Genomic DNA, 27,228 nt, shown 5'->3' on the forward strand with positions numbered 1-27,228 from the left:
TGTAGAGAATGAGCAGCAATTACCATATTTTATTGAATCTAAGATGCAACTGCTTAAAGAGGCACCTTTATTTCATATATTACTAAGAAAAGTGAAAATGGTTAATTACACTGGATACACAATTGATAAAGAGGTTCCCAATTTCAGAGGCACTAAAATGTGAAGAACATGCATCTCAAAATCAATGAAATATGCCATTTAGTCAGATTCTAAGCACTGTCTATAGATTATTTTTTTTCATTTTCACCTTTCACAAATAAGGCATGACTTAGTTAAGCAAAGAAAACTTTATTTCTGCTACACATAACAACATATTGCTCTATGAAACAACTACTAGCTTAGTTTTTGCATTAAGGTGTGGACTGAAAAAAAATTTACAAGTCAGCAATCCCTGCTCCCCAGACAAAACAATGTTGTGCACAGACTATCAGATTATGTGGAAAGGTAAAAAAAAAGCTGTCAACTGTCCACAGGGAGTTTGTCCAGTCACATTTTCAGTCAGTCAGCTGAAGACTATGTCATTATTAGTCTCTGTTCTGCAGAAAGAACACAACACAAGCATGAAAATCATCACTGAAGGAAACATCTATTTTATATAGTATTCCTAACATTATTACCTAATTGTTCTTTTATTTCAATATAATTGATGATATCTTCTTAATCATAAATGTTCCAAATAAGCAAAACCAAACTTACTTAGAAAGACCATGGAAGCAGGTGCTGAATTTCTGGAGGAAAAACACTGCAAATTATTACAAAACCACAAAGTTCTGAAATATCATATTGAAATCTTTTTTTCTACTTTCCTCAAATTGAAGGAGAAATGTATTTTGTATATCATACCCATCTCCTTAAAAGAACACTTAATTGCCTTCAAAATTACACTCTTAAAAGAGTTTCTTCTATATCCTTAGGCTTATTCTTCAGAGATAAAAGGAACTAGCCTTCATGAACAATGTTGGTGCCCTCTTCTTAAAAATTAGGAGCAAAGAAAAAATTTGGAAAAAACTCAACTGTCAAATCATGTAAAACTTAGGAACTAAGTCTTCCATATTATTTTATGGAAACTTAAAATAAGATACTTATTTAACGTACGAAAAAGGGAGAAAAACTCTATAGGGAAAAAAGCTCATCTCACAGTCCGTGAATCAGAATTGACCTTCCTGAGGGCTTTCTGAAGCTGTAAATTGTATGGGGGGACAGGGGCGGCAAGAGTGCCCATCTTTCTCCCTTGGAGCAGCTGGTGGATTCGAACCTCAGTGAGGTACTGTCTTTGGATTAGGAAGGCAACTCCGTACAGTCCTCATAAACAGACAACTTTCAGCAAAATTAGATTGAAAATCCATGCTGTAGTCAGAAAATCTACCAACCAGTGCTGCTAATTCTAGTCTACAGACTCACCAATCTGATTTCATTCACCCTGACCCTAAGTAGGTTTAACAGTTCAATAATGAAAAAGTAATAGATTTAAACTTTTCATGACAACTCAGGCTAAAGAATATTTTATTTCTCTACTACAGTGAACAGGGTGAATATATATTGCTGTTAAGGAAAAGAGGTAGTGGTATATATAAATTTTCACTTTCATAGCACCAGCTGGATATGAAGTACTTTTGCATCATTGTTGCAGGCTGCCAAGTTGCTTCTGACTCATAGAACTGCCCCAAAGCACTCTCAAGGCAGTAATCTTCACAGAAGCAGACGGCTGCATCTTTCTGCAGAGCTGTGGGCAGAGGTTCTAAAAGCTGAAGTTTCTGTCAGCAGCTGAGTTGAGCACTTAACAATGCCACATACATACAACCACAGCTGCTGCTTATAGCATCAAACTTCTGGCTGCCTGAGATTACATTATTTTGGATGAGATGATATTTCAAAGATTTTGCTGAAGCTACCAATAGGAAAGCATTTTTCACTTTACAAGGAATTTTCTATTTTATCTCAATAACCTTATGAAAAAAATAAAAAGTGGGGCTCAAAAGAAGAAGAGTCAGGGGTAGGTTAGAATTTAAAAACAGATTTTCTGATCTTAAATGCCACATTCATTTTATGGTAAATCATCAATAGTAAAGGCTCAAATAAAGTAATAGTTTTTCATGTCAGTATTACTGTCCTTTTTTTTTTTTAAGGGTAGAGAGCCTCCAAACAAAAGCCAGAATTAAGTTTGATCTATATATTGAAATACTCATAAACAGGTATACACACATTCTAGTAAGCTATTTTAGACAAAAGCTAAGCAGAATTCTGTTTTTAACATTTTGTTTGTAAACACCAAAAATGGCTCTGTTTTAAGGAAGACTTGCTGATTCTCTTTAACTGGTAATTTACTATTTCTAGGATTAAATTATTAACATTGTATAGATGCATGGAGTGCCTTTTAGCATTAGGTAAGACATTTATAAATGAAAATTCTTCATAATGGCCCATACTCCTTATTGCCATAATTGGCTGACCTGCTTTTATTAGAGGAAAGGCCATCTAAAGGAAAGCCCTGAACCAATCTATTTGATATGAGTTAGCTCACTAAAATGGTCAGAAAGAAAACATGGGGTGGGGAAAGTAACAGTGTCAACCTGATCATTTGAAAATGAATTGGAAGAATTTGCCAAATGCTACAATTTGACTTGGTGTGTAGAAGAACACCTTCAATTTTGCCAATAATTCCTTTAGAAAATAAAAAAGTATAGAGCTGCATATTTGTAACTTTAATGATGTTTCCCAAAATCATAAAAATAAAAACTGATTGCCACAACAAAGAAATTAAATATTTATTTTTTAAAATCAGTAAAAGAAAAAGAATTTATATGGTTGTATATATCACTATAAAATGAGCAGTTGAATTTTTTGGAAATTGCATTATTTTAAAAACCTGTATGTATGCACACAAGAATATTGTGTGATATACATGCTTAAATGTCCACAAAAATAGCAGTATTAAAAGTTAAACAGTCTGAAAAATATTTATTATTTGACATTACTGGTTAGACATTTTTATTAATGAGAAGCAAAAATGTTCTTTATAAAGACTGTTATAAGTTACCTCAATTTATAACAAAGTAAAAATTCTCCAAGTTGATTTTTTTAGAAATACCTTAATGCTAAATTTTATGCAAACATGCAGTGATAAGTTTAATTCCTACCATTTAAGATATTCTCAAAGTTATGTAATTTCATCTAAGTTAAATCTGATATTTATCCAGTAAATGGAAAAAAGATAACATTATTTTTAAAGAAAAAAGCCGCAAAACATTGTAGAACTTACCTCAAAAATCAGTAAGTCCTCTGTCGTTTGTTGGATTCTTCTCTTGGGGAATCTGCCAGCATAACTTTGAGCTTGACTCCATTCAGAATCTTTCCATGTAAGGTTGTAATAGCATCATTAGCACTAATTCTATCTGCATACTTCGCATACCCCACGTTTTTTCCCGACACAAGGTAAACTTCGATCAGGTTACCAAAACGACTGAAATAAAATTACAAAGTCAACTGAAACTGATCACTACAACTGAACCAAGCCTAAAAGTTAGGGTACATTCTTGACACTTTTTCTCGCATTCAACCACAAATTTATGTCAATGTAAATTCTTAACCATTTCTATATTTTCACTGAGGCCATCATTATTTCTGCCTTATGCTACTCCGATACTTTCCTTATCTCTTTCCGTAAACCCTGATGCCTACCTGTGTCCCTCAACTTTGTCCAATCTTCTGTGAGTCGTTTTTCCAAAACAGAAGTATTTATTTAAACCCTAAAAATCCCTTGAGCAGCTCCCCACTGCCTTCAGGACAAAGACAAACTCTTTACTGTAATGTTGGCCATTCTTGATTGGCATAGTCCTTGCCTTTATTAGCCTCGTCTTTTCTGCTTTCACCCCTGGTTAAATCATTTTGATTCTTCAGGTCTCCATGTACAACTTGTTTCTTTCAGGAAGCTCTCTCAGAATTTCCAAGTGAGATGCCTACCCCACTAGGTGCCCAATGTCATGTCCTAGATTATCTGTATGAATTAGGCTTAAGGGAATGAAATGGGAATGAAAGACATCCCTTATCACAACACCAATCTCTCTAAGCTGAAAGAGTACAGATTTTTAAAAATATAGTATTTATAACACTCAGCACAGTGCCTGGCATAGCAAAGTTCAAGAAAGAAAATGTATTAGCTAAATAAAGGTAAAAATACTTAAAACCACAACCTCGATATTTTTCGCAGTTCCTTAATAAATGTTTAGGGCTATCTCTTCTCATCTGATTTTAGTGACTCTGGAAACTCATTGGAGGGTCAACTATGAGTCTGTTATCACTCAATGGTACACACAAAAAACCATTACCATTATAGTACAGCAAAAGTGAAAACATCAGAAAAGAAGAAGTTAAGGAAAAAGTTCTAGCAAAAACACAGAAGTGAACAAGAGTCTGTCTACCTTTTTTCAAGTAATATCTTTTTCCTAGGATCAAATAATTACATATAATCTGGTAATAAAAATTTAAGGGCAGGGGGGTGGGCGGGGAGAAAAGTGCAACAATGAATGAATGGAAATCCAAAATCTTGGGAAATGTTCATTAAAATTAATTAAAAAAAATAAAAAAAACCTAAGGGCAGAGTATCCTCCCTCAAGATTTAAAAACACCTAACAAAATGGATGTTTTGTTTGTTTGGATGTAATCTTGTTTGGCTGAATTACAACTACAAAACAAAAAGGGTGAATAAATCCTAGGCCAAAGCATAAGCACCCTGTTTCAAGAGAAAAATCATTTCTGTCTCTTCCATGCTTGTAGCTTATCAAAACAAGCTTTCATATTTTATGTCTGCAAAGCAAAATTTAACAGGAAATTTTTGCATAAAGACATAGGATTTAGAAATGATCAAACTGAGAAGCTTAAGAATAGTAAGCTGGAAAAAGTGATACAAGTCAGGAGATTTTAAAACCAGAGAACAAATGATCTCTGACAGGTAATAAACATGAGGATTTTCAAAACTGTGAGAGCACATAAAGTACAGATTTAAATAAAATATATGATTCTAAGAAATAACTTTTTAGAACTGAAATCTTACCAGAATATATCCTCTAATACATCTAAGGGTAATGGGTGAGGATTAAACACAATAAAAAGTCTTTCTTTCACAGAAGTTTCAGGAGGAGCTTTTTTTTTGCATGATGGCAGCACGACATCTGTTTGGATTGGAGGCAACTGAGATCCAGAGCTTCCTCCAAACTGCTGCTGAAAAGTTAGCAAAGAAAAGGAACTGTAGGAGCTTTAGCCTAGCAAGAAATATGGTAATTACTATTCACAGCAACTATATACATGTGTCTCACCCCCCACCCCATATTGTCTTTTACTACAATTCTAAAATTTTTCTTCTATAAATAATCAACAGAAGTCATTTGATATACTAATGACACACTGTGAAAGTTAAATTTCTAGCTACTTACCAGAAATTGCTGCTGACTTGGGTTATTCCACACCATTGATGCAAGCTGTGCTGTGACCATCTGTGTTGCCATTTTTCTAAGGAGACTGGAGATAATGACTGATAACTTAGAGAAAACTAGAAATATTCAGTTATTTAACAGTAACTTGTCTTGTGCAACTTTCTTACCTGAAAGGCCAATTGTTTTCCATTTTTTGTCTTCGAGTCATAATCAAGTACATGCAAAGACAGGGCTTACCCATTCCTGAAAAGGTACTTACTCAGCTGCATTACTCCCGTCATCCATGAAGGAGACACCTATCCGATTTCCAGGAGGATACTGAAATCCATGTAACTTGTATTTTGCATAAATAGCTGATGCTACATTAATATATTGAACCACTCCATGACCTAAAATAAAGTAGAAAATATACAAAAAGATTACAAATAATCAGATGAGTGACTAAATCTTGAGTACTTAAAAAACCTGTATTAGAAAGTGTCCCAAAGTTCAAATAACACAGAAATAGCTTAGTATCAAAGGTCAGCTTTGGTCTCAGCTGTCAAACTGAACTGCAAAGGGCTGGGTTGAGGAATAGTCAGTCAGAAACGCCACTGTGGCCCTCAGAGTCCATGATACAAAAGGTGAGACAGGGCAATACAAGATCCTAAACTCCACTCAATGAGATGGATTGACACAGAGACTGCAGCAATGCGCTGAAATGTTTCACTGTTGATAAGGAAGGTGCAGAGTTCAGATGTGTTGTTCACAGGATCTTTATAAGTCTGATGCAAGGCACCCAAGAAGGCTGAAAGAACACAGAAGTCTGTGACAAAGTAAGAAGTGCGAGAAACCCTGAGAGCATAAAGAAAGCACATTTGACAGATAGATCAAAGGACACTTTAATGAGAGGGCATTAGATGGGAGTTTAAAATAAATATGGGACAAATCTGAAAAAAAGTATACTCCAAAGCTTAACTTTTAGCCAAACAGCATATAGGTTTATGAAGTGACTAACAGTACCTGAAAGCATTCACTCCTTAGAATAACAAGTCTTGTAAGGTCAAAAAGGACATCCTTTTCTCAAAGGATAAAGCCCTGAAGGCAGGAAGAAGTAGGGCAAGATTAATATGTTGTTAGGTGTCATCTATGACTCATAGCAATCCTAAGAATAACAATCTGAACCTTGCTCAAACCTGTGCCATCCTCACCATCTCTGACACAATCCAGCAAAGTGCTGCCATCAATCTATCTTTTCAGAGTCTTCCTCTCTTATCTTTCCATACATGTGGTCTTTTCCAAGGACTGGTCTATCCTAACAACTTGCTCAAAATATGTGGGACAAAGTTTCAGGATCCTTTTTATCTAAGAAGCACCCTGTCACAATCTTTAAGACGTATTTGTTGGTTCTTTTGCCTGTCCATGGGATACTCAGTAGTCTTCAACACCGCGTCAATTCTTCTTCTTCTTCACTCTTAATCCTTGTCTAGCTTTCATATCCATAGCTAGTAACTGGATTAATGGAAATGAGAATTGTATGGAAGACAGAAAAAATATTACACTGTGGATGTTGTTAATTGATGCTATAAAACATAAATATATATGAATGGTTCCTAATGAAAAATAATTTGCTTCATAAACTTTAAATCAAATTACAATTTGGCAAAAAAAAAAAAAAAAAGACGGGTAAGAGCTGAGGATTTGTGAAAGGGACTGGTCTTTCATCTGGTCACACTCCAAGTCTTTCTCTCTTTCTTAAGCAGTGCTGGGAGCCTCAAGACACTTTAATGTTCTACATGCTTAGCATTCAAATTCACAAGACAAGCTACAAAAGTATCTGTTTCTTTATATTCTATTTTATTGTATGTTTATATGTCTACATTTCTATGACAAAAGTATGTCAGTGAGGTAGTCCGAGTGGTATCCATTTTTAACTTCTTCCTACACTCCCTTATGTCGTTATTATTTGTTCTAAATAAACAACTGATAATGTAAATTTTCTGTTCCCATCAAAAGTTATGATAAGGGAGGGTGATGAGAGCAGAGACTACTGGAAAATGGATAAGGTGAGGGTAATGGAAGTCACAGCAAGGATACTATGAGACACTGCAAGAAATGACACTGAGCAGATGTAGTCAACATTATAAAATAAAGAATATATTATTGAGAACCAGTAAGAAAAAAACAAAACAAAAACAAAAAAAACCCAGCTCAAGTAGGTAACAAGAAGGCACACTGTCACCACACTCTACTCTCCCAAATATCCAATTGTGACATAAAATAATCATTTAAAAAGTTATTTTAATTTTGTCAATTGATAGTTATATAATTTTGTCTTGATAGTTCTATCGACTTTAGAGGGTATCGGTGTAAATGGTATTATTTAAGAATTTAGAAAACCCAAAATTTGAATGGTAAAATATAGTGGTTAACAAAGACCAAAGAGAAGTTGGGGGGCGGGGAAAGGAACAGATTAATGGGGGGAGGTACAGATAATAGGTTGAGCTCTTTGAAATTATGTCATCATAGTTTGACCTAGACAGTGTCACTGGAGGAAATTAATTTCAATAAAGCACAATTTAATTTTAAAAGTTATTGACATGATTTTACCATAATTTGAATAAGGATCTCGTTGAACTTCACAATATTCCAATCCTGGGATTATGTCAAAAAGGCTGAAGAGTTGTTCTTCAGTGAAAGGAACTCTTGATACAACTGACAAGCGTTTTGAGATACCTTCCTGGCCCCTACTGTCATTCTTTTCAAAGCTGGAGAATTCAGGTTGTGGTTCTCAAATAAAAAATAATAAAACAAACTCGATTAATTAAATTTTTTTATACATTCAAAATTCATTTAACATTTCAGGTAGTAGAAAATACAATCAACTTTTATTAAGTCTGTCACACTGAACAAGGACACTGTCTTTATTCTCAGTTAATAGCAATACTAGAAGTGATCACTGACTAGAAAACCAATACCTCTCACCACTCCTTCAATACTGAAATATAGACAGAAATGCCCAGTCTAATTTCATGGGAATAAGCTTAGACTATAAAACTGTAACATGTCGTATGTCTCTCACTGTAAAAAGTTTATGTCAAAATATATTGATTTTCATACACCTTATTTTCATCACTCATTCCCTTCTGTTACTTAGTGTTCAAATTTTACCATTCTTCTCTCTTAGCTGAATTTTACAGTTCTAGCATAAAATTTTAGAATTCACGCTGACAGGGAGTTTTGGTCTTTTACATTTTGTAACCAGCTGCACAGAGGCAGAAGCTCACCCCAAAACAGTGATTTTTGTTGTTATGTGTCATTGAGTCAAAACCAACTCATAGCTGACCATTCACCAAGTTTTCAGACATTGTAAACTGTTTGGGGGGACATTAATTTTTCTCCCATAGAGAAAATCCATGGTGGATTAGAACTGCTTGTTTTTGGGTTGATAGCAAAACTCTTTAATAATAGGACACCAGAGCACCCTAAAAAAAAAAAATTATGTCTCTACCCACCTGAATTTCAGAACCATCTCAGGAACAGGTCTGAGGCCTTGAACACTAATGAGCGAAGACCAGACGAGTTGTGGGAGGATATCAAGTGCATCATCCAGGAAGAGTGCAAACGCTCATTGCAAAGACAGAAGAGGAAGAGAAGACCAAAATGGATGTCAGAAGAGACTCTGAAAATAGCTCTGGAGCACAGAGAAGCCAAAGTACAAGGAAGAATTCAAGATACTGAAGAGCTGAACAGAAGATTTTAAAAGGCAGCACAAGATGACAAAGCAAAATATTACAATGAAATGTGCAAGGAGTTGGAGTCAGAAAATCAAAAGGGCTGAATTCACTCAGCATTTCTTAAACTCAAGGAAATGAAGAAACACAATTCAAACCTCAAGTTGCTACAATCAAAGATGCTTTAGGAAGATTATTAAATGATCCAGGAAGTATTAAAAGAAGATGGAAAGAATATACTGAGTCACTGTATCGAAAGGCAGTGGCTGACACAGAAGAATTTCATGAAACAACATATGAGCAAGAGCCTATGGTGATGAAAGAAGAAGTTCAGGCTGCTTTGAAAGAAATGACAAATAAGGCTCCAGGAATAGTGGTATACCAATTGACCTATTTCAGCTAACAGATGCTGCCCTGGACGTTCTCACCAAGTTGTGCCAAGAAATCTGGAGAACCACCACTTGGCCAACTGATTGGAAGAGATCTATATTTGTTTCCATTCCAAAAAAGGGTGACCCAACAGAGTGTGGAAACTGTAGAACAGTATCATTGATTTCACATGCAAGCAAGATTCTACTGAAGATTATCCAAAAACGACTGAAACAGCACATCAGCAGAGAACTCCCAGAAGTCCAGAATGGGTTTAGAAGGGGTCGTGGTACTAGAGATGTTAGATGGATCTTGGCTGAAAGCAGGGAATACCAGAGGAATGTGTATCTGTGTTTCATTGACTATGCAAAGGCGTCTGACTGTGTGGATCATAACAAACTGTGGCTGACTCTGAAAGGAATGGGAATCCCAGAACACTTGATCGTGCTAATGCGAAACCTATACTTGGACCAGGAGGCAGTCATTAGAACAGAGCAAGGAAACACTGCATGGTTCAAAATTGGTAAGGGTGTATGCCAGGGACGTGTCCTGTCTCCATACCTTTTCAACCTATATGCAGAACAGATTATCCAGGAGGCTGGGCTCTATGAGGATAAATGTGGGGTCAAGATTGGTGGAAGATCTATGAACAGTCTGCGTTATGCAGATGACACAGCCCTGCTTGCTGAAACTGAGGAGGACCTGAAGTATCTGCTGCAGAGGGTCAAGGACTGAAGCTTCCATATGGATTGAGGCTGAATGTCAAGGAGACAATGATTCTCACCACTGGACCAATTGACAGCATCAGGATGGATGGTGGAGAGATTGAGATTGTTCACAGCTTTAGTTTGCTTGGCTCCACAGTCAATGGTCTCGGCACCAGTAGCCAGGAAATTAAAAGACGTACTGCGATGTGAAAGTCTGCTGTTAGGGACCTCTCCAAAGTTCTGAAGAGCAATGGTGTCTCTCTGGAGACTAAGGTGTGTCTGATACAGGCCATGGTCTTTGCTATCACTTGTTATGCATCAGAGAGTTGGACAGTGACTAAGGAGGATAGAAGGAGAATTGATGCCTTTTGAGCTCTGGTGCTGGAGAAGAGTACTGAGGGTACCGTGGACTGCTAGGAAAACAGATTCATCCTGGAAAGGGTCAAACCGGGCAGCTCCCTGAAGGCAAGGATTCTGAGGCTCTAACATACTTTGGACATGTTGTAAGGAGGGATTGGTCCTTGGAGAGGGACATCATGCTTGGTAGGGTGGAGGTCAGGCACAGGAGGGGAAGACCCTCTATGAGGTGGATTGATTCAGTGACTGCGGTAATTGGGATGGGTGTTATCAGACAGTGCGATTGGCACAGGACAGAGCAGAGTTTAAGGATGTTGTACATAGGGTTGCTATGAGTCACAAGCAACTTGACAGCACATAACAACAACCCAAGAATACTATGCCATTGAGAGAGGCTATTCCTTCAAAAGGGACATCACGCTTGGAAAGGTGGAAGGTCAGTGAAAGAAATGGACCCACAATGAGATGGACTGAAACGGTGGCAGCAGTAATGGGCTCAACAATGTCAGAGCTAATGAGGCTGGCACCGGATAGGACAGGTTCAGGTCGGTCACTAGGAGTTGTAGTCGACTTGATAGCACATAACAAGAAGAAGAACCCTATATAAAGCGATCCAGTCATAATTTAATATTTAAATAATGTGTAAGTAGACAAACAGTAACATCATGGAAAATAAATTTAGCAAACATTAAATAATGTGGACATTAAAAGTTATGATGAACTTCATAAAAAACCCAACAACTAACTATATAACTATATATTCACTGAATGATCAACGAATATCTGTTTAAAAACTTAAACTAGATTGCATATATTTTTAAGTTCTAAAAACAATAGCTTTACTTACCAAATGGAAACATATTTACTCTAGGTTCATGGACTAAAGTGTCTTGCCTCATACTACTATAATGATCTTGTTCTGACGAATCTGATGCCTTATTTTTAGGCTCAGCCAGGATGGCCTTAAAACCTGCGGGAGGTGAAGAAATCATGAACTTCAAGCCATATACAAAATTTAACAAACCTGCAAATATATTTGATTATTGATGATTAATTTAGAATTATAGTTATAATAATAAAAAACAACAACCCCAAAATGTAAAAAATAGTCATCTCCAGAGAGACCTAGTTCTCCATCTTCTGGAAGATGACAAAGTCTAACTGAGAAATCCAAATTACAGGTCAGTGCAGACAATCTGTCATCTTCACATTCAACCTGTCACCCACATTCCACCTTTGAAATATGCTTTCACTTTAGTATCACTGCCTTTTCAAAATTTAGATTTTCTTTAGTGAAATGAAAACAGCCCTTGAATGGGTCTCCTTGCTTCTGGATCCAGAGTTCTTGACCAAGCATAAGTTTCAAAGTGTTGGAAGAATCCACAAACTGCTTCTGAAACTTTAAACCAACGCATATTTGTATGCATGAACATTTACAAAACACTATTCATTGTAGTAAATATATATATGTAACAAAAACATTTGCCCTTTATTTTTCCTTAAATGTACAATTTACATCATGTTACAAAATTTTCACCATTATTTATTAGCAAATTTCCCATCAGTGTCAACAGAAGCTCAGTGGCACAATCCTTATTTTTCAAGGGAGATAGTTTACAGATGGAAAACAAATCAACCAGTTTGTATTCTTAATTGTGGAAGTCCATCATTCACAATGGAACTGACTCATGTCTGACCACAGATGGTTTTCAGAGGCTGTAAATAAAAAAGTGGGGGACTATCCATCTTTCTCCCAAGTATTAGTTGGTGGATTCAAACCAGCAGAGATGTGATGTTCTCTCTGGGTTAACAGCACACCTCCCTACAGACTGCGCCACCAGATAATGTGTACAGATTAAATAAAACGTCATGCCATGGAGTCAACTAAGGCTCATGGGGACCTTATGAAAAACAGATTGGAATCTTGCCCTATCCTGTGTCATCCTCACAATCTCTGCCATGCTCTAGCCCACTGTTTTAGTCAGTACGTCAATCCATCTTACTGACAGTCTTCTTTCTCTTTTGCTAATGATACTCTACCTATCCCAGCATGAAGTCTGGGAAAAACATCATGGCCTCTCCTGATGCTATGTCCAAGTTACGTAAGACAAAATTTCACCATCCTTGCCTCTAAGGAGTACTCTGATTACTCTTCCTCCAAAAAGATTTGTCTTTCAGTAGTCCATGATCTAGTCAACGCTCTTCTCCAACCCCACAATTCAAAGGCACTGATCCCTCTTTGGTCTTCCATATTCACTGCCCAACTTTCAGATGCAGAAGTAGTAAAAGAAAATACCACGGCTTGGATTAGGTGCACCTTACTGTTTAAATTGATATTCTTCTTTTGTCCTTTAAAGCAACCAAAATAGTAATTACTCTTACTTCTTTTTAAAAGAATCTAGATTAAGAATATGGACTAAGGTCTAAAATTTGTAATCTTCCAGTGTAACTTGTTTCCTAATTTCTTACTGGAATAATAAGCTTTACTCAGACTGTAGCCTTTAAATGATTACATGCAAAATATGCTTTTCCTAGTTTTTGCCTTTGTTATCCCTGCGTGTACATTTGGCTTTGCCTACTCCACAAGAGAATAAATAAGGATGACAAAAGAATCATTGCCTTTGAGCTGTGGTGCTGGAGAAGAGTATTAAATGATCCCAGGGACTACTGAAAGAATTAACATGTCTGTCTTGGAGGAAGTACAACTAGGGTGCTCCTTAGAGGCAAGGATGGTGAAATTTCTTACCTACTGGGAGCATGCTCTCAGGAGGACCCAGTTCTTGGAAAGGCACATCACACTGCGAAAGAGAGGAAGACCCTCAACAAGATGGACTGACACAGTGACTGCAGTAACGTTGTTAAGCACTGTCGAGTCGGAACTGACCCACACCTCACCCTCCGGTGTTTTTAGAGGCAGTAATCACCTGGGAGGAGACTGCTCACCTTTCTCCCACAGAGCAGGTGGTGGAGTCCACATACTTTTAAATATTATTTGCATGTTGCCAATTTTTATTGTATCTATTATAAATGACAGTATCACTGACAAATCTAAAAACTCAAACTCAATGCTGTGGAGTTGGAATTGACTTCTAGCTAAAGCTACACTGGGTTTCTGAGCTTGTAAGCAGTGCAGAGAAGACTGCGCATCTTTTTACCAAGGAAGAGCAGGCAGATTTGAATCACTAGGGAGACCTTGGTTAGGAGTGTAGCTCCCCATGGATCATGCCATCAACGAGTCTTTTAAGAAAAATCTGTTAAGTTCCTATTTTTTCCTATTAGTCTTGCCTTTCCAATACAGCTTTAAGCTTCTTTTAAGGACCTTTATGGCTAGTTGTTGTTATGTGCTACTGAGTCAGAAACAACACATAGCTGACCCTCCAGCCGGTTTTAAGAGTTGAGACTACCCATCTTCTCCCATGGAACAGCTGGAGGATATGCCTTTGGGATGGTAACACAACTTCTTACCACAAGACCACCAGAGCTCCAGAGTTGCTATATATTGCCTTTTTATCTACCTACATAGCATATTCGGAGCGCTGGTGACCTCGTGGTAAGAAGACGCGCTGTTAATCTCAAAGGCAGGTAGTTTGAATCCATTAGCTATTCCCTGGGAGAAAGATGGGCAATTTCCTCCTCATGATTTATAAGCTCTGAAAACCTACTAGAGGGTCAGCTATGAATCAGTTCCAACACCACAGCACATAACAGTGTCAATTAGCATATTAATTAATAAATGTAGGCTGAATGAATAAAATGAAATTTGCATGATTTAGGAGAAAATTTGAGTAGGGAGTCCTGCTGACCTAGTGATAAAGGAGCTACACTGCCAACCCAAAGGCAGGCAGTTCAAATCCACTAACTGTTACACTCTCTGAAAGAAAATGTACTGAAAGTTCATCTATGGGTTTGTTTGAACACAAGGCACATACCACCACCACCACCACCTTAGGGGTTTTACTGCTTTGAGAATTGATGTCTTTGAGTTGTGGTGTAGGTAAATATCCTATTGACTACCAAAAGAACGTATGTCTGTAAGAAAATGTAGTCAGAACGCCCCTGGGAGGCAAAGATGACAACGCTTCATTTCATATACTTTGGACATGTTGTCCGAGAGGCAATTCCATTGAAAGGGATCCATCTTATAATAACAAAAGTTTGTCAACACTATGTTCATTTATGAACTAAGTGAAAGCGAACATTTCTGTTCAATAGTGCCTCACTAAATGCTTAACAGATCATAAACCTCAAGTAAATTTCCTCCTAGGGTGATATATATCCAAACTTCCATTAAATTAGCAGGTTTACTTTTTAGTAAAACCAGCATTGCATTTAGTTATTAAGAACAACCAGAATTTTCAAAAAGGGCTTTCATAATGTTAAGCAAACACATCCTTACTTCGATCACAGTTTTCTATTGCTTGGGCAGCTTGTGATGGTTTTAAGTATCGTACGTAGCCCAAACCTTTACTTTCTCCAGTGACTTTATTCTTAATAATGCTGCAATACTCGACATCTCCATATACCTACAAGAGTTAAAAGAAACGCTTTTAGGGAGTAAGATGAACAACTAAATAGTTATACATAACCAACAACTCCCCCTCAGTTATTCAATAAAAAACAATTTAAAACTTATTCCTTTAAAAGTTTAGTCATGTTCGTTGTTGCAAAGAAAGTAGATTTACAATTCAGAGCCATTTACAAAGACATAAAAATGTTACAAATAAGGCATTAAAAATTATAATGATATAATAATTAGCAAATATAGTAACTTTTACTTACTGAGCATGTGCTTTATATATTTATATTAACATTACTACATTACTTCAAGCATATATACATATATCTGAAAACTAAAAACTCAGAAATCACTGTCAGCTGTCCCTCCATTACTTCTCTGCCCCTGAATCTCTCATTCACCGCTATCAAATCAAGTCTCAGCTGACTGCACTGGGTTTCTGAAGCTGTAGACTGCACAAGAGGAGACAGTCCATCTTTCCATTGAGGAGCTGCTGGTTAACTCTAATGGCTAGAGAGGCACAACCTTTGGATTCCGTGTCATTGAGTTATGTGTAGACTATGCCGTTGAGCTCTCTTCTGCCTATGAAGAGAAGCCTCTTCACAAAGGATTTCTAAAAGCCATGCTTTTTGTTATGCGCTGTAAAGTCGTCTGTGACTCATAGCAACTCTATGTAAACAGTCCTAAACCCTGCTCTATCCCTTGTCAATCTTATTGTCTCTGACATACCTACTACCCCATCACCCCAGTGACTGAATCAATCCATCTCACTGAGGGTCTTCCTCTCCTGCGCTGTTCCTCCACCCTCCCCAGCATGATGTCTCTCCTTGCAACATGTCCAAAGTATTTCAGATGAGGCTTCAGAATCCTTGCTTCTAAGAAGCAGCTTGGTTTAACCTTCTCTAGGTCAAACCTGTTCATTTTCTTAGCAGTCCATGGTATATTCAATACTCTTCTCCAGCACCACAGCTCAAAGGCATCAACTCTCCTATCATCTGTCGTCATCGTCCAGGATCTCTGATGCAAGTAACTGCAAAGACCATGGCCTGTATCAGGCACACTTTAGTCTCCAGACTGCATCATTGCTCTTCAGTACTTTGGAGATGTCTGACAGCAAACTTTCCCAATGCAATTTCTCTTTTAATTTCCTGACTGCTGGTACCAAGAGTGTTGATTGTAGAGCCAAGCAAACTGAAGCTGTGAACAATCTCAATCTCTTCACCATCAAAATGATGCCAGTTGGCCTAAGTCGTGAGAATCATTAATTTTCTGATGTTAAGCTTCAATCCATATTGAAGGCTGCAGTCCTTGACCTTCTGCAGCAGACACTTCAGGTCGCAAGCAGGGTTGTGTCATCTGCATAATGCAGATTGTTGATAAGTCTACCTCCAATCCTGTTGCCACACTTCTCATTGAGCCCAGCCTGCTAGATAATCTGTTCCACATATAGACTGAAAAAATATGGAGATAGGACACATCCTTAGTGCACACCCTTCCCAATTTTGAACCATCCAGTGTTTCCTTGCTCTGTTTTGACAACTGCCTTCTAGTCTAAATACAGGTTTCTCATAAGCACAATCAATTATTTTGGGATTCTCATTCTTCTCAGAGTCACCCAGTTTGTTGTGATCTACAAAGTCAAATGCCTTTGCATAGTCAATGAAACACAGATAGACAGTCCTGTGGTACTCTCTGTTTTCTGCCAAGATCCATCTGACATTAGCTATAATACCCCTAGTACCATGGCCTCTTCTAAATCCCGCCTGCACTTCAGGCAGTTCTCTGCTGATGTGCTTTTCCAGTCACTGCTAAAGAAGTTAATAATTTACAGTACCATTTAATTATTTCATAAAATTCTATTTTACTAATTGACAACTATGATTGCTAACTAAACAAAAATTACCATATTTGCTCACTTTGAAAAAGATAAAAAATTATACATACAGAAGATAAAAAATATTTTCTTACTAGTGGACCAACAAGTATAGAATATGTAATTTTGGATTTGTTATTATAACAAAAAATTATATTAATATTCATTATTACATTAAAATATTATTATTATTATTATAACAAACATAGTGTAAGCTTTCCCTGGGGCCAAAAAGCATGACAGGTGAATCATCCCTTCATTCCTAAATCCCAGCCCCAAGGTGCTAGGCTCACTTACTTCAGCAGCATGCAGCAGCAGATAAAGCAGGAAGAGAGCTGGCAGGAGGACACCTAGGCCCTGAGGCTAGAATAGAGGGGAGCTTAAGTAACAAAGCTGGATCAAATGACATTTACGGTTGCCTACAGACTAGGAGACCCCTGCCCTTGTCCGCACTGAGCACTGATATCTTTTCACCCTCAGCCCACCTATATCCAGGTGCCTACTGAACAGCATGCTTCTATACATGGCCTCCAATGATGCTTGTTGGCATGTTCTCTGGGTTCAAACCAATCAAGGACCTGAAACCAGACTTTTTCAATTAGTGTACTAGTGGTTTTAAAAAAATTGTTGTGGTGGAAAAATATACATCACCATCACCAATTTAAATATCGTTATTGCTGTAGTATTTAATTCTCAATTGGTGCTGCAAACAGGTGAAAACAATTTTTTACTACTTGTTTAACTGAGTCATAGTTATGTGCTGTGGAGTCGCCCGCGACTCATAGCGACCCTACGTATAAAGCCCTAAACCCTGCTCTATCCCTTGTCAATCTTACTGTCTCTGAAATGCCTATCGCCATTACCCCAGTGACTGAATCAACCCATCTCATCGAAGGTCTTCCTCTCGTGCACTTTCCCTCCACCATCCCAAGCATGATGTCCCTCTCCAAGGACTGATCCTGCCTTGCAACATGTCCAAAGTATGTTAGATGGAGCTTCAGGATCCTTGCCTCCAAGGAGCAGCCTGGCTTCATTCTCTCCAGGATGAATTTGTTTGTTCTCTTAGCAGTCCATGGTATGTATATTCAATATTCTTCTTCAGCACCGCAGCTCAAAGGCATCAATTCTCCTATCGTCCCTAGTCAATGCCCAGCTTTCTGACACATAGCAAGTTAACGGCAAAGACCATGGCCTAAATGCAGTGCACCTTGGTTTCCAGACTAACATTGTTGCTCTTCAGTACTTTGGATAGGTCTCTGACAGCTGACTTTCCCAATGCAATCTGTCTTTTAATTTCCTGGCTGCTGGTACCATGAGTGTTGATTGTAGAACCAAGCAAATTGAAGCTATTAACAATCTCAATCTCTTTACCATCTATCATGATGCTGCCAATCAGCCCAGAGGTGAGAATCTTTGTTTTCCTGATGTTGAGCTTCAATCTATATTGAAGGCTGCAGTCCTTGACCTTCTGCAGCATCTGATGCAGGTCCTCCTCAGTTTCAGCAAGCACGGCTGTGAAGGAAGAAGTTGGCAAAAAAAAAAAACAAAACAAACAAGGCCCCAGGAATTGATGGCATATCAACTGACATATTTCAAAAAACAGCGCTGCTGCACTGGATGTGCTCACCAAGTTGTGCCAAGAAATTTGGAAGACAAGCATCTAGCCAACTGACTGGAAGAGATCTGTATTTGTCCCACTCCAAAAAAAGGTGAGATTTGACCGAGTGCAGAAATAATCAAACAGTATCATTAGTATCACATGAAAGCAAGATTCTGCTGAAGATTATCCATAAACGACTGGAACAGTACATCAGCAGAGAACTACCTGAAGTGCAGGCAGGATTTAGAAGAGGCCGTGGCACTAGGGATATTATAGCTAATGTCAGATGGATCTTGGCAGAAAACAGAGAGTACCAGAGAAATGTCTATCTGTGCTTCATTGACCATGCAAAGGCATTTGACTGTGTGGATCACAACAAACTGTGGCTGACACGGAGAAGAATGAGAATCCCAGAACAATTGACTGTGCTTATGAGAAACCCGTATTTGGACTAGGAGGCAGTCGTCAAAACAGAGCAAGGAAACACTGGATGGTTCAAAATTGGGAAGGGTGTGCACTAAGGATGTGTCCTATCTCCATATCTTTTCAATCTCTATGCTGAACAGATTATCCTGGAGACTGGGCTCTATGAAGAAAAATGGGGAATCAGGATTGGAGGTATAGTCATAGTAGTGGGAGAATTAGTAGAAAAAGTACAAAAATGTACTTTTTTGTATACTCAAAACAATTTTAAGATTGCTTTTTAGTAATTTCTATGTGAGTATATCCTTACAAACAAAAATCAATAGCAAAACGGAAATTTAAAATTACTTTTAAATTCCATTTACTATGAGTCTCGTCTAGGCTCAGAGTTAGTTGTAACTGATATTTTCTTGCTCTTTATGTCCTTTAAAGAGTCACAGGTTTAATATTTAAATACCTACATAGTTATTTAATCTTCTAAAACCAATTTAGTAGCCTAAGAAAAGAAAAAAAAAATCAGGTATTAGTAATCATTTGCCATTCTACAGAAGGCAGCTGACTAGAAGGCTTAAACTTACCTTAAACTTATCCCGGAGATCATCTTCTGTGTAAGATTTTGGTATCATAACAAAGATTCTTGTAAGTTCTTCATCTTCGACATCTCGGTGACTTCCAGATGATCTGGACTGAGCAATAAAAACCTAAGAAAGAAAGCCCCAAAATATCCTTACTTCAAGATTATATATGGTTCACATTGGGTTAAAAAGCATGATAAGGTATTACAGATATTTTTTTCCAAAACCATTCTTACTACAATGACTTTTAATGTAACACCTTCACTATACTGTTTGCTTTTCCAAACATCCTTTTTACTTTTTGTTTACCAACAGCCAGGGAACTACTGGTTTTCTTATTATCCTTGTTAAGTCAACAGTACTCTTGAACAGCAATTGCTAAATCTACAGCTGCTAAGAATCTGCATCACATGTAATAAAAACCGTTAACATAAAAATATGCATATAGAATAATTTACTCTGAAAAAGATATCCTTAATGCAGCATCATTTTAGTTGTTTGCATCATGTTGTTGTTGTTGTTGTGTACTGTCAAGCTGGCACTGACCCTCCAGCAAGTGTTCAGAGGCAGTTAATTGCATGAGAGATTGTCCATTCTCCTGCAGAGCAGCTGGTATATTCGAACCTCATGCCTTCGGGAGTGCAGCTTATCTCTCAGCCACCAGAACTCCCTCATTTTAGAGAGAAAACTTTGATTTTTTATTGTTGCATAAGCATTTGCTGTAACTTTCACATTGTGTTACCCAAGTGGCTGAGGTTTGGAACCTACCTACTGCCAAGTACATCAGTACTTGGATTGGCCTTTGTGCTGAGGACACCTGAACTTTCTTTTTCCTTTCAAAAGAAAATAGGCAATTTAAAGGTCTTATAATGCATTTTTTTAAAGTTTTATATTTTGATCCAAACTGAAACAGAACATATAACTGTTATTATATACAACATTTATAAAACATATATTTTATTTCTTTGTGGAAATATTTAATTCCCGTTTTTATTGATAGGCGTATTATTTATCTAACAGCATTACTTCTTCATAAGCTGATTTGTTTTTTATAATTTTTTAGTAATGACTTTTTTAATGCAACATATGTATTTTAAGAATATATATATATATATATATTAATGGATTTTCACATGCAATCAATCTGCCCTGATGTTATTTTTGTAGTATTACTATCTGGCTCTCCACTGGTCATTCCTCCCACTTACACCCATCATTCAGTAGTCTCACTTCCAAGTTATGGATCACTGAAGGCACATCAAAGGAAATGACTACTTTATTTCCATTTTGCTTTTGCCCCTCCGTTCCTACTATCTACTCTCTAGAAGTTTTTATCAGGGTGGTTAGATTCCAGGGCACTGACAGACAGGGTGTCTGTGTTTTAGGTTGTTTGGTGGGTTATCGAACCCGGTCATCTTACTTGCCGCACTCCGCATTCACGGTAAGGGGACGACAAGTTGGTCAGTTTCTGCATTTTTTCTTTTCATGTTGTAGCATGTGCTTTATGGACTGGTTCTCATAGGTCAGGTGCAAAAAAATTTTGCATTTCTTTAAATTTTTAAAAATCAGTTAAGTTGGTATAATGTTTTGTACACATATTTTCAAACACACACACACACACACACACACACACACACACACACACACACACACCTCATATGTCCGCGTGCTTTTAAATAAGTAGAAATACATCAGTGTAATCAAGGTCCATAGAGAGATGGCATAATCCTATCACCTCAGAAAGCTCCCTCCTGCCATTCCCAGTGACCTCCACTTTCCAAGTAATCATTTTTAAACTTTATCAGTAAGAAACAGATTCTTGTTACTTTTTTTTTCTCATAAGATACAAGTGTTTGCTTAGTGAATTATTCTTCCTTCAGCCTACCATATTAAGATCCAAAATATTTTTTAGAGTGTGTGGGAAGTGGGAGTGAGGGGGAAGACAGAAGTGAACACAAAGTAGTGTTGGAGTGTCAAGTCAGTATATACAAGGGGGACTGATAATTGGGGAACAATATGTAAATGGAGACTTTACCACAGCCCAAAGTGGCTGTGTCTAATATTAGCAGAATAGGTTTTTATTTTTGTGAGCCAAGCCTGGCATGTCTTAGACCTAAAATGAAGGTGCAAAACGTAAAGAATGTATGAGTATGAGGGAATGACCAACAGGGAAATACAAAATAAAGTTTTAATTGTATGAGAAGATACTAGGGTTAAAACAGGGAGCCTCCCTTAATATTTGAGATCAGAGGTGGTTTCGTATCATAAATTTCTAAATTTTAGAAGAATAAAATATTTGAAAATCTCCGATAAAGCAGAACAGACCGAAACTTTATATATGAACATAAAAATTTATTATCTGTATAAGATTATACTATGAAAGGGTAATAGGGGCAGGTGTGTTGGAGAAAGTGAGACTGGCTCATGATAGGACAGGGTTCAGAGCTATTGTACAAAGGGTCTCTATGAGTGGCAGCTGACTCAATGGCACATAACAACAAAAGGAAGATCATGAGTTTTAGATAAGAGACATTCCTGAAAAGCTAAAACTAAGAGTTTTCTCTTTTCTCTAGAAAACATAGCTGCTCACAGCATAGCTTTTTCTTGGATAATCTTTCTGGATGTAGGCATGGCTGTCAACTTGTAACATTGCAGGAACAAAGCACAGGCAGAAAACTCAAGCAGATTTAACTTGGTTCTCATGAAATAAAGTCCGAGCAGCTGTTGCTTAACAAATTAGACAACCTGTATATTGTTGGTAAAACAATCCTTCTGGCCTAAACTGAGTGGATAATTGGGTAAAAAGAAATGTAAACTTTGGGGAATATGTACTTTAATCCCTTTGTTGCTAATAGGATGGGTACATTTCAGTGTCTGGAATTTCTCTTGTGACACCTCAATCAAAGGAAGGGTTCACCTTGTAAATGCTCTCTAGGGCTGTTACACTCAAGTTAAAAAAAAAATACTCTCCACCAAGCTGTGGCAAGTCATCTTTACAAAGAGAAGAAAAATAGTCTATGCTGAGCTGTACATTATAGCTGCATGGCTTTCTAAGATCCATAATCTGAAAACTGCTGTTTTACATTTTAAATGAACTACTAAAAACAAAGAATACCACCTAACAGTGTAGATAGCTTAGAAAGCCTAAAGCATTTTAACTATCTAGGTCTTTACAGAAAGTGTGTCAACTTCTGGTCCAGTATAGCTATATGGCCTTAGAGTTTTGTTGTTCCTTCAATTTAAACTCCCCGTGAAAACTACATACAACTCTATGTATTAAATAGAAAAAATAACGGAGAAAGAGGAAAAAGAGATTGTGAAATATCCAAAACCAAAATTAGATATGGCAGTTATTTCTACAGGACAGGTAATGGGAGCCTTAAATGGATTACCTCAGTCTTGCTTCTGGGTCTTGACTGAGAACTGACAAAAGGAATGACATCTTGGCTACTCCTGACCAAGAACAAGGCTAAACTGAGAAAACGAGCTAAGCTGAGAATTTAACTTTAGCTCCAAAGTGTGCTAAAAGCATGGTGTCGCTGTTAAGTGCAAACAAGTTGACTACAACTCATAATGATCCCATGAACAACAGATAGGAACTTTCCCCTATCCTCTGCCAGACCCATCATCTCTGATATACTTCAGCCTTTTGTGACAGTCATTATGCCAATCTACCTCACTGAGGGTCTTCCTCTCTTTCATTGACCCTCCATCTTTCCAAGCATAATGTCCTTTTCCAAGGACTGGGCCCCCCTAACAATATTCCTTAAGTATGTGAAATGAAACTTCACCATCTGAGCCTCCAAGGAGCACCTGGGCTATATTTTCTCCAAGAAATATCAGGGTGTTTTTTTGGTCAATCCATGGGATATTCAGTACTCTCACTCAAAATCTCAAAGGCATCGCTTCTGTCCAACCTTCAGATGCCTAAAAAGTAACTGATAAGACCATGGCTTGAAACAGACATACGTTAGTCTTGAATTTTCATCGCTCCTTAACACCTTAGGGAGGTCCTTGACAGCAGATTTACCCAATGTAATATGCCTTCTGACTTCTTGACTGCTGGTGCCAAGGATGCTGATTGCAGAATCAATCAGGATGAAACTGCTGACAACTCCAATGGTGGTCTAGTGGGATTTTTGTCTTACTCGACCTCAAAACGGCCTTGCTGAGGGGCATTATCTTAATCTCAGCGTAGAGTTAAATGTGAAAATTCAGCTTACACACTACCAAGGTGAATCAGGAGTATTAATTAAAAAAACAAAACAGTAACACAAAACATACACTAGCATTACAATACTTTGGCTTTCAGGGTAATTCACTTTTGATGTGTTTTCAAAGCTTTGTGGCAGTACTTGACTCTATACCAAAGTATATTAATACCTTCACCAAACAGGCATTATTACAAGAGAGGAAGATGGAAGAAGCATTTTTATTTCCTGCATTAAAGTTATTAGCGTACTTCCCATCACCTTTCTTGGAAGATGCCCATAAAAAGGTGGTTTTTAAGCTATCTGATGAAAAGCAGAAAGATTTTTACATATGATAAATGGGGACATCTTTGAGAGGGTCTATTGCAATGAGCAAATCGGTTCCAAGGGACCTCTTTAAAGCATTAATGTGCAATAATGGCCCTTTAACAACCAGTACACATCTGGCTCCAGCCATGGGATTTTTGATCACTTCATGTGCAACGGACAATGATTAAGGAAAACCTTTGAACAGTGGTTTTGGCAAAGGTTATTGAATGTGGCACAGACTGTCAAGAGAATAAACAAACTGCCTTGGAAGAAGTGCAAGAAGTCTCCTTAGAAGGCACGCTGGTGGGACTTGTCTCAAACTTTGAGCATGTTATCAAGGGAGCCCGCGAAGGAGAGAAAAATCCTTAGTCACACAGCAACTGCAACAATGTTCTCAAGCACAGCGGAGACTGTGAGGTTGGCACAGAATGGGCAGAAGTTCGTTTTGTCACACACGGGGTTGCTAAGAGTCGGAGACGACTCAGCAGCACTTCACAGTCCAAGATGTGCTGCAGTCAGATCAAGGTTAGGGCTGGGGGCGGACTAGACTTTCTGGCCAGAGCGGCGCAGGAGAAGGGGGTGCCCAGCCTCTGCAGCTCGAGTAGGGGAAGCGTCACGTTCTCCCGCGTCGCCCCCTTTCCCACCCCCGCACCGCGCGGCCTCGGGGAGACGTCTTCCCGCGGCCCCCAGCGGGCCGCCTGGGACGTCCTGCACCCTCCACCTCCATCCCGACACATCCACGGGGAGAGGAGGCTCGCAGCCCCGTCCCACGCATCGCCCCGCACCTTAATGGGCTTGGTGTCGTTGGGGCTGAGGCACCGGCCGTGCATCTCCTCCATGGCCTTGCAGGCCTGCGAGCTGCGGGCAAACTTGACGAAGGCGATGCCCTTGGACTCTTTGGTGTGTTTGTCCCGGACCACCCAGATGTCTTGGATCTCACCAAAGGGAGAGAAGCGCTCCCTCAGTACGGACTCTGGCGTGTACTTGCTGATCACCAGGAAGATGCGGCTGTTGGGGGGCTCATCGAGGCTGCTGACGGTAGGGCGGAAGCCTCCGCCACTCGCAGAGCCGCCGACTTCGTCCATGGCTCTCTCTCCACCTCGCAGCCCCGGTTGTTGCTGCACCGCCAGCAATGGCCGCAGTCGCACACCGGCCGTTGCGGCTCTACCACCCCGCTTCCGGAAGACGGAGTCGGGCGCCAGGCGCGGCCCCGCCACGCACGGCGTCAGCTTCCGGGAGAGGCCCACAGCGCCCCCTGGCGGCCTGGCTGGGTTCTGGCCTATAATCTGGTACCTCTGAGGGCGAATGTCACCTTTGGTTCCAATGGCTAGAGCAGTCTGGGGTGATGATGCACAGACTTTCCAGCTCTGGCTTCAGTCCACACCCGAGAGCCCCAAGTATTTTCTTTCCTAAAATAAGCCATTTTAGTAGTAAACTCAAGAAGTTAAGGTGGCGTGATCCTTAGCGGGTTACACGTGGGCTTCAGGGAGAAAGAGGAAAAATGGGTCTTTCTCCAATTTAAATTTCGTTAAGACTTACAATCTGGGAAAGGCATAAGAAATTCGCTGGTGGCGGTGAGTTTGAGTCATAAACTCAGTTGTTATCCTATCTATGTACATTAGCTCTAAACCTTGCCTTGTCCTGAGCCAATATCATCATCTCAGACAGAGACCTAATTCCATTTCTTCAGTCATTGAATCAATCCATCTCATCCTGGGTCTTCCTCTTCTGCGCTGGCCCTCCACCCTTCCAAGCATGATGTCCTTCTCCAAGGACTAAACCAGGCCACATTCCCAAAATATGTGAGAAGGAGTTCAAAAATTCTTGCCTCCAGTAGATTGGTTTCACCCTTTCCAGAACAGACCTGTTTGTGCTTCTGGGAGTCTGTGGACATTATGTTCAAGACTCTTCACAAGCGCCACAACTCAAAAACATCAATCCTTATATCATCCTTATTTATTGTCCAGCTCTCTGGATCAGGCACCTTAGTCTCCAGACTGACATCCCTGCACTTTACTCTAGAGAGGTCCCTCCCTGACAGCAGATTTTCCCAGTGTAATTTGTCTTTTTATTTCCTGACTTCTGGTGCCAATATTGCTGATTGTGGAACCAACAAGCTGAAGTTATTAACAATCTCTATCTCTTCTCTGTCTATCATGAAGCTGCCAATTGGCCCAGGGGTGAGAAATCCCTCAAACTCATTGTCATCAAGTGGAACTGACTCAGAGCTGGCCCACAATTTGGTTTCCAAGGTTTTAAATGGTATGACAGGAGATTGCTCTTTTTTCTACCTTGGAGCTGCTCAAGTATTTGAATAGCCAGAAAGTCATGCACGCAGCCTTGGGGTTAGTAGCACAACTCCACAGACTACATACACCACCAGTTCTGCTTCCAGATCAGAGATACGTAAGTGGAATCCTATGCAACAGCCAGAGTTGAAAGACATTCATGTAACAACAAAATTGAGAACCAACTATGTTTATTGATCTACTCCACTCCAATTAGTGTCTTGGATGTTTCAGAACCCAAACAGTAGACTACTCAGCTGTGAAAATAAGGGCTCTGGTAGTCTAATAGTAAGGAGCTCCACAGTGAACCCAAAGTCATGTGGTTCAGTTTTACCAGTTGCTCCACAAGAGAAAGTTAGGTCATCACCTCCGTGTGATTTGCAGCCCTTGGAAACCCGCTGAGGGTCAGCTGTGGGCTGGTTCCAACTCTACAGCACATAACAGCATGTGTGCAAGCAAAGTTGGAAGAGTGTACTGGCTTCTAGGGCTTCTTAATGGGTATTATGTTATTATTAGGTGCCATTGAATCAACTACGATAAATAGTAACCCTATAAATGAGACATCTAAACCCTGCCTGATCCTGTGACTTCCTCATCATCCCTGGCATCCTTGACCCCGTTGTTAAGGACACTGTGTCAATCGAGCTTGCTCAGGGTCTTCCTGTACTTTGCTCTCTACTTTTCTGAGCATGATGTCATTTTGCAAAGACTGGCCCCACCTAGCAACATGTCCAAAGTGTTTGAGAAGAAGTTTCACTCTCCTTTTCTCTAAGGAGCTCCCTGGTTGCACTCTCTCCAACACATATTTGTTAGTTCTCATGGCAGTCCGTGGTGTATTTAGTACTCTTTTCTAGCACC

The 27,228-nt window shown here is 38.9% G+C and overlaps 1 protein-coding gene across 1 annotated transcript; it reads right to left on the minus strand.

Annotated features, from left to right (window-relative positions):
* Positions 1–268: 268 nt before the first annotated feature.
* Positions 269–25,241, minus strand: RBM45 (RNA binding motif protein 45). Its single transcript, XM_006878795.1, has 10 exons — positions 24,868–25,241; positions 19,566–19,688; positions 14,972–15,098; positions 11,423–11,545; positions 8,019–8,198; positions 5,689–5,818; positions 5,430–5,514; positions 5,051–5,214; positions 3,260–3,460; positions 269–536 (listed from the first exon to the last, which is right to left on the minus strand). Exons 1-9 carry the CDS (start codon positions 25,165–25,167, stop codon positions 3,268–3,270), a joined length of 1,425 nt encoding a protein of 474 aa, XP_006878857.1. The 5' UTR covers positions 25,168–25,241; the 3' UTR covers positions 269–536; positions 3,260–3,267.
* Between the last annotated feature and the right edge of the window lie 1,987 nt (positions 25,242–27,228).

Source organism: Elephantulus edwardii, unplaced genomic scaffold, assembly GCF_000299155.1.
Source record: "Elephantulus edwardii isolate Elephantulus edwardi_28Jun2011 unplaced genomic scaffold, EleEdw1.0 scaffold00001, whole genome shotgun sequence".
In the NCBI taxonomy this organism is placed as follows: domain Eukaryota; kingdom Metazoa; phylum Chordata; class Mammalia; order Macroscelidea; family Macroscelididae; genus Elephantulus; species Elephantulus edwardii.

Coding starts and splice junctions, on each gene's coding strand:
- RBM45 (XM_006878795.1), bottom strand. CDS start 25,167: ATGGACGAAGTCGGCGGCTCTGCGAGTGGCGGAGGCTTCCGCCCTACC. Junction 5,515..5,688: donor GACGGGAGTAATGCAGCTGA/GTAAGTACCTTT, acceptor CATTATCTCCAG/TCTCCTTAGAAAAATGGCAA. Junction 5,215..5,429: donor CAAGTCAGCAGCAATTTCTG/GTAAGTAGCTAG, acceptor ACTTTTCAGCAG/CAGTTTGGAGGAAGCTCTGG.